General features: G+C 38.4%; 1 protein-coding gene and 1 pseudogene across 1 annotated transcript; one reads left to right on the top strand and one right to left on the bottom strand.

The window, feature by feature from the left end:
• The window catches only part of LOC121887371, a 37,566-nt pseudogene extending 34,836 nt beyond the window's left edge, over positions 1 to 2,730 (top strand).
• A 763-nt stretch (positions 2,731 to 3,493) lies between these two features.
• Positions 3,494 to 13,727, bottom strand: LOC121886945 (integrin alpha-M-like). Its single transcript, XM_042397376.1, has 29 exons — positions 13,651 to 13,727; positions 13,329 to 13,426; positions 12,807 to 12,877; positions 12,538 to 12,652; positions 12,072 to 12,199; positions 11,809 to 11,951; positions 10,860 to 11,010; positions 10,266 to 10,416; positions 9,907 to 9,980; positions 9,536 to 9,656; positions 8,768 to 8,904; positions 8,517 to 8,663; positions 8,204 to 8,428; positions 7,942 to 8,075; positions 7,542 to 7,684; positions 7,286 to 7,437; positions 7,028 to 7,153; positions 6,159 to 6,232; positions 5,747 to 5,888; positions 5,539 to 5,637; positions 5,371 to 5,450; positions 5,182 to 5,265; positions 4,997 to 5,066; positions 4,788 to 4,886; positions 4,582 to 4,662; positions 4,324 to 4,434; positions 4,131 to 4,226; positions 3,935 to 4,045; positions 3,494 to 3,691 (listed from the first exon to the last, which is right to left on the bottom strand). Exons 3-29 carry the CDS (start codon positions 12,855 to 12,857, stop codon positions 3,599 to 3,601), a joined length of 3,138 nt encoding a protein of 1,045 aa, XP_042253310.1. The 5' UTR covers positions 12,858 to 12,877; positions 13,329 to 13,426; positions 13,651 to 13,727; the 3' UTR covers positions 3,494 to 3,598.
• Between the last annotated feature and the right edge of the window lie 343 nt (positions 13,728 to 14,070).

Below are 14,070 nucleotides of genomic sequence, written 5' to 3'. Positions count from 1 at the left end.
CGGGCCGGTGCTGCAGAGTCTCCGTTGAAGTGGTTGAAGCAGCGGGTGTTGATGGTGCTCATGCCCTCTTTCACGCTGTGATGTTGCGGCAATGCACCTCGCCACACACCCAGCCAGAATATTTTCTCAAAATAGTCCAGTGTGTCTCTATCCTGCATGAGCGGAGGCTGCGGTTTTCTGCTCGCTGCCCAGCCCATCGAGTGGGGAATCAGTAGGGTCTCAAGGGCCTCTTTCAGGGGGGGGAAACTGGAACAACCTGACTCTGTGTGGCCCTGCACTCTCAGGAAGGAAACCAGTCCCGCCACTGGTGTCTTTGTTTTCAGCAGCTCCTTCCAGGACACTTCCACACACTACCAGATGTCCGGGAGAGGAAGCAAAACGAAGGCAGGTTGAGCCAGATGAGATCGATCTCGAGTTCCGGTTCGCTCTCATCACAGCAGAGTGAGACATAATAACACTCAAGTTTTCCTCAGGTTGACTCAGGAGGTCCAATGGTGAACAGGCAAGGCTCCATCTGGGTCCAGTCTGGAATTGTTAGTTTTGGTTTTGGCTGTGCTCGGCCCAATCTACCGGGAGTCTCTGCCGAGTGTCCAGTTCAACTCCTTGATCAACTCCTTCATCACATCTGATAAGCCAGGCTTTGTCCAGTTCACCTCCAGTGGGCTGGATGCTGACAGCAGCTACATGTGTCCTCACCTTCCAGCTTCACCAACAACAAGACCAAGTACACCTACCCAAATTATAACTAGTCCGGCAAGTGAGTGTCTTTTATCAGCTCGAAAATAATTCTTTGAAGGTGAATTTTTCCATCTTTTACTTTGTTCTTGTGCATGTGTATTTTTTTGTCTCTAATTTCCTGCATTTTCTCATAAACGGTCAGTGTGTGGTCTTGTTCCTATGAACAGTCATGCAGTAGGTGATGGTGGTGTTGTACCTGGGGGAATGTGGCCCCGGATTGTGAGTCTCCACAAAAATGGGGTCTACACTTGTGGAGGAACCCTCATTGCTGACAACTTTGTCCTCACTTATGCCCAGTGCTTCTCTGCGTAAATATGCAGGATCTTTGTATTCTATATTTATATAAGACATTAATAAATGGACATTTATTTCTAAGGGTGCCATTTATGCTCCCTAGAGCCCCAATCCAACTGTCGGGGGGAGTGTGTTTCTGGACCCATGACTAGTGGATGGCTCAGAAGAGTTTGAGATTTCCCAGGTCTTTGTGGAAATTACAGTGACCAAAATGACCAGTTCTAATATTGCACTGCTGCAGCTAGCTAAAACAGTCAGCTACAGTGTGTGTGTAGACATTAGGGGTGTGCCCGAATACAAGTACGTTATTCGGCAAAGCACAAATAGTGTTTGTTTTTTTTATATTTGTTTCATACAAATATTTTAAAAATAATTTGTTTTCAGGAAGAAAAAAAAACGTCAAATACCAGCACACAGGTCGGTTATATTGCTATCTCAGTCTCTCTCCTCTGCTCTGCTGTATCTATCAGCAGGTCTCAACAAGGGGAGTCACATCCACCTGCTACATGACGTACATTTTCCTAATTTGTAAATGCGGTCTGTCTGCCATGAGGTGGTGAGTAAAGTTTTAGCCCAGGAGCAGCGCAGTCATCTATGATCTTGGAGACTCCAGTTTGAGACCCGGTGTGGGGCCCTCCTTTGTAAGGTAGTTTATTCATGAACACTTATTTTAACACTTTAATTTTCTAAAAATTAAAAGCATAGTAAAAACAAAAACAGGATTTTTAAGCCTCTTTCCACTTTTATTTGAATACAAATACAAATAATTTTGCTGCTTCAACAAATATAGATACAAATATAAATACTGGGCTCTCTGCACATCCCTAGTGGACATTAGCAATGCCAGATCTTTCACTGCTGGAAGTCAATGCTGGGTGACAGGCTGGGGGACTAGGAGCAAGAGCACAGGTAAGTTCATATTGTTTGCATGAGAAGTTTAATTTCAGTAGATCTTTGAGAGTTACTTTGTACTTTGTTCACTGTTTGTATTCACATGAGTAAAAGGGATTTTTTTAGGCACTGACAGAGCTTGCACAAGTCTTCGTGACCTTGAAAATCGAGTAACAAATTGTGGGAATGTTTCTAACTCAGAGAACATTTGCACATATAACATGGACAATAAGCAGGTAAAATAATTTTTCCCATCCACCAGTTTCTGAATTTTGTTTTTCATCATGTCAGAAGTTTGTAGATGTTAGTTTTCAGCTTTGGATGATCGATGATCATGTTTCTATCTGTTTTTACATTTACAGGGTGATCAGGGTGGCCCTCTGCTATGCAAGTCAGATTCATCTTGGTTCCAGGTAGCTGTTGTATCAACAGGTGGAAGCAAATCTCTCTGTGCAGATGTTCAGATCTTTGCCAAAACTTCAAGATTCGGGTCATTCTTTAAGGAGACAGTGGGCGACATGCCTTCTCCTGCCGCCACAGGAGGAGCAGCAGGTTTCTCCATGTCCTCATTCCTGTCCTTCTTTTTACCCATTACCTCTATGTTCCTGTTGTCATGCTGTTAGGTCTGTTGTCAAAGGGATGCTTGAAGCAATTCATTATTGCACTTAAAAGTCAAGTTGATTGACCACTTTAAACACTCCTCATAAGCCTCACTTAAATTCTGTAAATGCACATACAGTAACGCAGGTCAAATAGAAGAAAAATGTTGAAGAAAATGTTGCATCATAAGGCCAAAGATGTTTATATTTTTTAACAATAAAATATATTTTTATGTGATATGATGAATTATTTTAAAAGACAATGTCATTTCCAAAATGTTCCACTGAATCCGCTTAAATGAAGGACAACCTTTGTTATTTATGCTCAATACTCATTTATACCTTTGTTTTCTTTCTACATAAAATTGTCATGATCAGCTTTGTATAAGGTCAATTTTCAAAAAAAAAACTGTGATTTTAATCACACATGAAATAAAAATTGATGAAGCATCAAATATATCTTTTTACATACATTCAGAACACAACGTTGCACATTTTAAAATGTAATTAAAAACAAGGCAGCTCACATTGTCAGTGAAAGTCATATCAAATACATCTATATACATCAAAATACATAAAATATATCTCAAGCAAGTAAGGTGCTCACTCTTAACGTTCCACTGTGTATTTCAGTAGTTTTACAGTACATCATGTGATGACACCCAGACTCCAAAGGATTATACTGTATTGAATTATTTTTCACATAAAATGTACAAATTAACACATGGTTTGCAAATATTTAATTATAGACCAACAGTAAGCAATTCAGTTCAAAATGTGGATTACAAAATCAGTTTTGAAGCTCTAAAACTCTTGCCGCTCTATGTATGGATCACAAGCTCTTTTTCAGGTTAATGAAATGAAAGTGGTTGCACAAATATATTTTCCATTTAAATGTGTATTCATGAAAATGGCAACATATTTATATATTTTCTATTTAGGACAAAAACACACAACAATTTATGGTACAGATGAACTAATCCGAGATGACAAAGCCAGTGTAGATGTTGGAACAGATTTGGTGTTTTCTAGCTTGTATCAGCTTGTCTGTGGGACATCAACTGACTTCATGTTTGTTACTCTGGTGTGGGTTTGCCTCCCTCAACCCTCAGATCAGCTGTTTCCCCCTCATTAATCATCTCCTTGTATTTACTCTTGAAAAATCCAGCCTGAGAGTACAAAACAAAGGAAGTTAGATAAAAACACTGCAATCCTGAATTAGAGATGCACAATAAAAACATAAAAAGAACCAAACCAAATGAGAGAATGATTAAAATATAAATATGCCACATTCAAGTTTTGTAACTGGGCGTATTTTGTGATAAAGGGTGCCCAATACCAGACCTCAAATTGTCGTATTGCCTCCATGATGCTGTGTAATAAACTGATATAGTGCATGTAAAGTATCTCACCTTGTACAGACCAGCAGTGAGTAAAGCCAGCAGAGCCAACCCTCCCAGAGATCCTCCAACAATCTCTTTGGTGAAGTCTGGTTCAGGATACACTTCTACCTCTGCCACAATCTGAGATGTGCAGTGACAGATTTTGGATCAGATCTCCATTCAAGCTCTTTTCAAACACAAATAAACAAATCCAATGTGTAATTACCTTGTAAATGGTAGGATTGTTGTTGATGTACTGGTTTCTGTCATACTCCAGACTGGCTGTGCTGGTCAAGAGGAATTTGGCAGAATCAAGTCCAATCTGAGAGAGAAAAACGGGGGAGTCAGACATTTAATTTAATCTTTAGGATTGTTCATTTTCATTAAAACATTATTATTTTTACACACACATTAGTTACCTGCTTTATCCATTCAGAACTAAGGTTGGCAGAGATTGTGTACTTTTTATGCTCCTGTATTCCCATGACACGATTGCACTTGAACACTCTGCAACTGGCTACAGAGCAGTCCTGTGGGTGATTAAAAGGAGGCCTAAATTTATTGTTGGAAACAGGGAAAACGTATGTGTAATGCACTAAAATACCATACATTTCTAAATCTATATATGATTAGATTAAATTCCACCATGTACAGATGGTAGAGCCTCTGATACTTACCACTGACTTATTTTTCTGTATCTGAGCAACAAAATTTGTGACGGTGGGTTTTTCATCTTTGTCTCTTTGGCAGCCTGGAATCTGAAATAGAGCTGATTCATGTCAGTTTAACAGAGAACAAATTCATCCACAAGGCTTTAGTTGCATAAAAACAGCTACATTTGAGACATCTGGGGTTTCAGTAACAATGAGTTCCCACATGTTACCTGCAAACTGCTCGAATCCACCCAGATGTCTTTATCACCGAGCTTTACCGGAACCCTGATCACCACAGTGAAATTCAGTGCTCTGATGTCATTTACAACCTAAGAGGGGAGAAAAGAAAAAGACCTACTGAGCATTAAAGTCAAGTCTGAAAAAAGTTAAATAACCTTTTTTTTAAAAAGTGATATTATGATAGGATAAGATTTTTTACCTTAATTGATTGTTGGACTGGTTTCTGCAAATTACTCTTGCCATAAGTGAAATTGCTGTAGCTGAGGGAACTGAACAGAAACATTGAATGTTTCACTTTCATATTTCATTTCATTAAGCTTTACAATGTCACTTTAAATTATTTTAAAATCTTTTTAAACTTATTAAATCACATGGAACACAAACCTTTCAATTGTCATAAAAATGCTGTACTTCACATCAATCCCTCTCATTTTGTAAAGTTCACTTGACTTGGAGTGCTCGTTCCCACTAAGAGAGGTGAAATTAATTGTACACATGAATAACAATAATAATTGTCACATACACACATGTACAGTGATGTGCTTACAGGCCGGAAGATGAACACAACAGTACCTGGTGGCATTTGCAGTGATGAATAACTTCCTGTCAAGTTGACTGTTGCTTTCAATCCCATAGGACACAATGAAGATCGCCTAAAACGAAAAGAATGAGAGAGATCAGATTGTCTCCTCTCTCGGCTCAGCTGCAGTGAGATGAGATGCTTCTGTACACACTACAAACCTTAGCGTTGCTCTTGAAAATAGGCTCGTCGATAGTGCAGTCTGTCTTTCCCTGAGATAAGCCAGCTCCACTGTCCAAGGAGTTGCACTCAATTCTTCCCTTTATTAAAAAATAAATAAATTAAACAAAAGCACACATAATCCACAATCACTGCATAACCTCAGAGAGCAGCTGACCAGAGTTGAATTGAAACAGACTTGATCCTCACCTGCAGGCCTGTAACCTTCCTGTAGGAGAGCCCAGGTGGGTACGTGAGAATGACATGGCTGTTGTAGGAGTTTTCCTCCCTGTTTTCCACTGACACAGTGACCTCCAGCAGTTCATCAATGCCTACTTTAACCTCTGAGGAACTGATAGATTAGGAAAACATGGAAAAGAGAAGGGAGGAAAAAAAAAACACAGAGAGAGTACAGGTGCATGTAACTTTAGTCCAGCATGTACAAAAAGAGTAACACACCAAACGCTCTGCTGAAAGAGTAGAATTAAAAGAGCATGTTGACCAATTTGGGAGTGCAAAGAGAAAAGTTAAACATGTCACCTGCCCACCAATAGTGAATCCACAGATAAAACAGTAGATCCACTCACCTAAGTCAGGCTTCACATTTGAAACTCAGCCTCACCTGGTGAAGTTGAAATCCACTTTCAGGTTATCTATACAGTTGTTGTCATTGCCGCAGTTGATTTCAAACTGTAACTGTGAAAGACAGTATGAAGTAAACCATGTATGTTCAGAAAGTGTAAGAGCAAACGGCCAAGACAGACATGACAAAAAATCAGAATTACAACTGAACATTATTCAGAAAGCTTGACGGACGATTCCTGAGCATTTCATAGTACTGGAGAGCTCTCCACATAGTAGCTAATGCTCAAGTATGTGGTGATATCTGTCATGATGTGGCAACCATGTAATTAATCACAAAAGTATTGTCAACATGTGACAAACATGAATCAGAAAGTCAAGTTGTTTTTCTTAACTTCACAACCCTTGAACTTTATTGTTCAATCTTCAGTTCAGTTGAAATTCTGACAGTCAGTGAAGACAATAGTGAATGAATAGTATGAATCGAACTGGTAAATTTTCCCCCTTGATGTGATTCTTCTGGGCAGATCTGAGCACAGTAATCGTACTCAGGTGTGGACCAAAATAACCATACCGAGACCATTTGAGGATATGGTCTCAGTCCAGTTCCAAACAAACTCTGGAGTGGTTTGTTTTTGGTGGGAACATGATGACGTAGCCAGACATTCTTCAGGAGTTTCTTTTGTGTTTATGTTCTTGCTCCCACCCCAGACACATGTAATCAATGAGAGGAGTGAATGTTCTCTTGTGGCTTGTAGTGATGCTTTTTGGTTGGAAATTCATCAAAGCACACCAAGTTTACCAACTCATCCACTGATTTGGACCAGAGCAAATGAATATAGGTTTGAAAACACCCTCAGTATGAATAAAACCGACCAATAAACGAGGGTGTCTTTAAAGATTACTTACGGGATGAAAGGTTGTTGTCTGAGCCTGTTGGGCCAGACTTGGGCTGAGTTTTTTGTCAGAAGGCAAACCATCAAAGGTGAATCGGAGCTCATTGTTAAGTGGATTCAGAGCATCTTCTGGACAGGCCTGTGAGAGGAGGGTACTATTATGAATATCAAAGTAGTGAAGGTTGGTTATATGAAAAATTTTGTTTTTCACATTGAAGCTGTGTGGGTTGTAGTGGGTTTTCCTGATGTTATTAGGTTTTAAACAACTCACCTCAATGTGGAAGCTCACATCGAAGCATCGTTTCTCTAAGCCAAGAGCTATTGATCCACTCTGCTCTCGTTGTTTCTCCCTGATGTAAGCTCGGTTGTTTGGGACCTTACGTGTGGCATCCAGTGTTAAAGTATAGTTAATTGTTGCTCTAGCTAGAACAGATTAGAGTTTAATTTAAAGGTTACTCATGTACACACATACAAGTATGGATGGACAGTGGGTCTGTGGTTTAGAGACAGTGAAGAGAATCAGTGACCTTTATCTACTGTAGAGCGTCCTGTCATGGTAAAGCAGATTGTAGCTGTGTTGTTCAGTGGTTTTGAGCAGTCTGAGTTTTGAGTTTGGATTTTGTTTGGGTTGAACGTCACCGCAGAATCTACCATTACTATAGGCTTTGATCTGGATATGGACACAATACATATGAAAATTGTAAAGCAGTATACCAAAATCACAACCAGTATATCTTATTTTAGCTGCCTGATACAATCCACTATTGGTGAACAGTTCTGTCCTAAATTAGTAACAAGAGACTTAAAATTGTGTTACTGTGAAAGGTGGAGACTTCATGGTTATAAACCTTATACATAAATTACATAAATGAACACAAATGGTAGAATTACACTTGAGAGTAATAATGTGTGACAGGAGCATCTTACCTGAGTAAGACAACTGTTCCCTTTGAACCCACTGCTAAATCAGGCAGATTGTCGTTACTAAGGTCAAAAGACGACTGACTGATCGACATACCAAAGAACTTCAGTCCTGGCTGGACTTCAGAGGAAGCGATTCTCTAGGTAAATGAAAACATTCTAATCAATAAAAAATAAATTTTGTCTAAATTGTATATTAAATACAGTGGCAAACAAAAGGCCATACATATCATTCGAATCCTCTTGTTGCTTCTTTGTTCTCGCTCACCTGTGAGTAAGTAGGATGAATTCTTCCTCCTCCTCCTCCTCCTATTTCGCCGTGGAAGATGTAGATGCTACCTTGACCACCATTCTCCAAAGGTGCTCCAACTGCCAAATCATTGAGACCATCACTGTTAAGGTCAGGCAATACAGCGAGAGAAGACCCAAACCTTCCTTGGTCAGATGCATCCCCTCTCAGTACTAATGGATTATCGAAGCGACACTCAACTCTCTGGTGGAAATAGGAAAAAAGGATGAGAGTCGATGTTTGAACTCTCATTGAAAAAATCCAATAGATTCTGGATAAAACTGTCATTTACCTCATTTGATAAGCTGCAAACATAAACTCGTCCCTCTCTATCACTGTCTATGTACATAGGGGCAGATATGAGGACTAGGTCAGTGTACGTGTCACAATCCACATCCATGGCACAAACCACTGCACCAAAATATTCACCAATCTGAAACTGTGTGAGCAACAAAAAACAATTAGTAAAGTGAGGAAACAACAACCTTTAATTTAAGATTAAAAATATTAATTCTTTACATGGTCTTAATTGTGAGCACACACCTGCCAAGCAAAGGGATCAATTGTTTGGTCAATGCTGTCTTCAAAAACTGAAATCACAACTCCTGTGTGTTGATATCTTGGAGCACCAACAATTGTCAGTGTGCCAAACCGCGTTTTGGCGACTGCCATGGAGTAACCTAGAATTAAAGAGTCAAGCTTATTAGTATACAAAGGCTGGGAACAAATAAGCATTATTTATTCTTTGTTTGATTTAACATTAAAAAACTTGCTTTGGGTCACCCCCTACACACTTTTCCTTGCAGGATGCTTCTAGTTCAGAATATTCTTTGCTTTTCTTGTGTGCATTTAAATCTGGAGACCATGAGGAGCCTTCACTTTGGTCTTCCCTGAACACATTTTAAAAACCATCACAATATCTATACAAGCTGCACCTCCAGGATTTGTTGATATCTTACTGGCTTCTGCACAACTTTGAATCATATAAGATCCATCAACATGCTCAGTACTGGGTGTGGTATTTGGTTTTTGATTTTCCCTTTGATGGAACTTTGGTGATTGATGTATTTTCTTTATTTAGAAGACATTAAAGTGTAGGATCATCTTTTGCAAAAAAAATCAAAAACAAAAAAACTGTCCTTTTTGGCATTACATGCGATATCAAATATGTTGCTGTAAAGTTTTCACTCCTTAGTCCTCATTTGCTTTTTTTATGTCCCTTTTCCAAACTCTTGTGTTTTCAAAAGATGGGAGGAAGGATTACAGTACAGCAGTGTAAATACACCATTGCATGTACTGTAATATTCTTACCCAGATAACTGTCAGGCTCCATATTTGAAGGCTCATAGGAGATCCACTTCTGGCCTGTGCTTGTATATTTCTGGTAACCTCCCTTCCACTGGTTGGCACCAACAATACCCATCTGAATCCCCTGCAATTTAGACAGAAATGTATAGAAAATGTGTTTGGCACAAAACATCAGCCAAGGAAAAGGCTAAATGCATCATACATTCATCATCTGGACCTTATATAGCTATATGCTTTTCAGCCACAAGGAGTGACACACAGACGTGTGTGTGTGTGTGTGTGTGTGTGTGTGTGTGTGTGTGTGTGTGTGTGTGTGTGTGTGTGTGTGTTTCTAAGACTATACTGTCCAGTGACTGTCTGGTGTTTTTAATTACCCCAGGCACATAAGCTGCACTGAATCCTTCTTGAGCCATTTCCATTTTCAGTGACTCTCCACCGGTTTGAGATCCTGTAACAGCAACATAAATGAGTTAGTATACAGATTTGAAATTTGATTATAGCTCTGAGTTGTAATTATTAAGTATTTGCCAAGATATTTATGTATTTTTTTGTTAAAACAGTAAGTCTATATTTTCTAATATTGTCACTTCTAATGACTGGCAGTTAAGTTTAAAATGGCACTTCGTAATAAATGACATAATAATTGTTTACTTTGGAACTATAACTTTTACAGTAATATCACAATAAAACACAAAAATGATGTGAAGCTGTCATGATAAGGTTACATTTGTACCTTCAATAGAGAAGATTTTGTCCTGTAAATTCTGCCGTATTTGTTCAAGAGTGTCAAAGTTTGATACTTGAAACATGTGATTTGCTGAGGGTTTAGAGGCAATGGTGTCCAGTTCCTGTTTTGCTGTGTCTTTTGTAAATGCACGCCCCACCTAGGGATGTTGAAAAAACATGTTTGAGGTGTTGTACTGTACAACAAAATCGATTTGTATGCACAAAAGTAAAATATTGGCTCCATTTATATTACTGACTCTCAAACTGATCATTATGTCTTTAGTATGCAAGCATGCAGCATTAAATCATTTGTTTTTTCTGTGCAGTTAAAGGTTTGTTTATCGATAATGCCTGTAAATTTTGGAGTGTAGAAAGTATAAACTATTTTCAGAAACACAAAAGGCAATTTTCTAGGTATACCTGAAACTCCTCAATTATGGTTAAGTGTACAATGTGTACAATAAGAGTTCTTAAATCCCACAGAAAACAGAGTATAGGTAGCTGCTGTCACCTGAGCTGTATGTGATGTGTTAGTCAGATGTGCTTTAACTTTTTAACATGTTAACACAACACATATTCATACAGTATAAATGCAACTTACCCCAATAGCAAATCGAACAATCTTTTTCTTTTCAGCTGAATTTATTGCATTTGGCAAATCATTCCGGTCATTAGATTCTCCATCTGTAATGACTATTAAAATCTTCTTCACATCTGACCTGGAGCCTTTGCTTGCCGAGAAGACATTGTTGCTGTCAAAAGAAAAATCTACTTTTAATACATGTTCTTGTGGTACATTTTTAATGAAAGAAAATTAAATGTCTTTATAGGTTAAGAAATAAAAGGTTGTCACTTACCTCAGTAGCATCAAGCCATGCAAATAGTTTTGGTTTTATTTGTACAAGTTTTGAGATGTCTCTCTGAGATTTCTGAGTGACATGGACATTGTTTCTGAAAACATGTTGCTGGTGAATTTTTAACTTTTTAGTGCTGTGAGCACAGAAAACAAAATCCCATACACTCTCCATTGAGGCAGAAATATCAGATCCTAAGCAAATAAAACCAAAACTCTCATGGCTTAATACCACTAGTTGTGCCATTTACTTGCTGTCTTGTTGCCTCTCAACAGTGTGCAGGCAAAACAATCCCTCAGGTGTCCAAACCCCAATTTAATATTTCCCAGATTAACCAATAATTATAATAGTGAGTGGTGTGAGATGTACTTTAAGTACTGTAAGTACTGTACTTCTAAACGATTATTTTTCTGTATAATGTGTTGAGCTGATTTTAAATTACACCATTATATGTTGTGTTATAATTAAATTGGTAACAGTAGATTTTGAAGTATTTATTTATAGAAATGTTTTGAAAAAGTTTTGAAAGTTTGCCAGTTTAGATGTAATGCTGCTGATTTGTATCAAACTTGGCATGACTGCTGAAAATCAATATGAACAACATATCATAACACGATAGGAAAACTCGAAAATCTAATAAACACATTGTTAACTTCTGAGGATGGTGTCACACACTAGCATCATGAAGGCACTTACACAACGTGTTCGATGGCTTCAGCTGTGTAAGTGGATCCAGTTAACTGCCTTATTCCATCAATTTGAGATTTCCAGTTATTAGTATTAAAAGTGTCAAAGTAGTAATGGACTTTGGGATCTGTGGAGAACTGGGCAATGGCAAACTGGAAAAAAAGAAGAAAAAATGGAAATATGTATGGATATAAATTGAGATATGTATTCAACAGTCAAATAATCAAACAAGTTACATGGAGGGCTGAGGTATTTTTTAAGTACAATCCTACCTTTGTATCCTGTCCCTGGAATGATCCGACCAGATTTTTCACAAAAGTCGTCATTCTATCAAAATCCTCTGCAACTACGCTGCCTGAGCCATCCAACAGAAGTGCAATGTCTGCTTGGGTTCGACACTCTGTCAAAAAGGAGAAATACATCTGAATAATTATATACAGTTTCCTCTTAAGCACAGTGATTTAAAACATTTATGTCATTCTGTTGTGAACATTACACATTGCTATATTGTCTGTCTGCTTGTTCCAGTGCTCAGGCACACTGTTGTGCTGATCACTCCAGAAAAGCCTCTTGGCAATGTGAAGCAGTATAATACAAATAATCCAATGCTCAGATTTCTACCAATATGCATGTTGGGTTGTGTGTATGAAGTGATAAGTGTGTGCAGTGGTGCTCAAATATTACTAGACCTTTTTTATCACTCCCTTTGAGATTGTAAAAAAAACTCAACCTGTGTACCTTCAGAAGAAGAAGGCACAGAGTATTCAACATGATCATAACTGGATAACTGCAAGCATACACCACTATACAGCGTGATACTTTTGCAGTCCTTTGGGATTGTTGGACCACATGCCTGAAAAGAGATAAGACCAAGTCCTGATTAATAGATGATTATTTTACTGTTCTCTTTTCTGTTTTCAAGCTGAAAAAAATGGATTTGGTAAAGATACAAACCTCTGCATTTTTATCATCAATAACATGTAAATCTTTGCACTTTACCAACTTACCAGAGTGTTTTTTGTGGTGGGATCACTTGTCATTGTCAAACCAAGGGACATGTTGACTGCAAATTCTGGCACTGCATAAAAACATCAGCCATCGGCTATGTTAAAATCATCAAGATACAACACAACTACATTCTCAGTGACCAAACCACAGTCACCACTGGTAAAATATTTCCCTATCTGATCTGATAACTATTACAACATTACCCAGTCATGACTGTACAGCAGTGTCTCACAACTATGCATATTTTATACTTATATAACCAATTTACAACAAAATGGAATACAATCTCCATCTTAACAAGTCATTTTGTCAATTATTGAGTCCTAGCATTTTTAAAAACAAAAGGAACTGTTATGGGAACAAGTAGAATAACGTTATTATATTCAGTCAGTTGGCAAGTAAGCCAGTAAGGATAAAGAAAGATGCCTCAGTATCTGTCTTACAAATCCCCTGAAACAATATCTATCAGATGACAAAAGCTAAAGAATCAATAAAGCATTTTGAAATGAGTAGTTGTTCACCTGGTACTGATACTTCCCTGCAGGATTCGGTGGAGCACTTAAATATTTTCCCTCTCTGACTTGATGAATATTGTGCAAGGGGGGCACTGACCAGCAAACTGAGGAAATAAAACCCAAAAATCAGGTGAGAGCGCCTGTTCAGTGAGTACAGTGTAGCTCAATAAATCCCACATTTTATCTGTTAAGAAATGCTGCATGCTTATGACCTCATTACTGTGAAACTGGCATATGACAGCGATGCGAGCTGGAAAAAACCCTATCATAGCAGATGTGAAGCAGCAGATATGGTTACTGTAGACCCATGTTCCACCACACTACTTACTCTGATTGTCTTTGCACCACCTGGTATCCAAAACCTGCAGCAGAATGACTCAAGGACTTCCAAGCCACAGGATCGATATTGAAACAAAGTGCAGCTTGTAACACTGAGGAATAAAGAAGGAAGAACCACACAATTTATCTGATTTAAAGCCACCATGTGTACAGTTATAGTATCTTTCAAATTATTCTCATGTTTTTATTTGCAGAAAAAGGAGACAGTCCTGGTGAGAATCTGTACAGTCTGTGTTACTTTCAGTCTATACAGTCTATGAGGTGTAGTGTGTGAGTTGTTGTCTTTTTTACTACCACTAGAGGGTGCAAAAGTCAGAAATTTTTGGATGGACTGCAACAGTGGGGCTTGAACAGCCCTACACATGCAGTGAGTGAGTGACTGAGTGAGTGATGGAGTTGTACCATTGGT

Source organism: Thunnus maccoyii, chromosome 20, assembly GCF_910596095.1.
Source record: "Thunnus maccoyii chromosome 20, fThuMac1.1, whole genome shotgun sequence".
NCBI classification, from domain to species: Eukaryota; Metazoa; Chordata; class Actinopteri; order Scombriformes; family Scombridae; genus Thunnus; species Thunnus maccoyii.
This window is presented reverse-complemented; position numbering and strand designations above follow the sequence as displayed.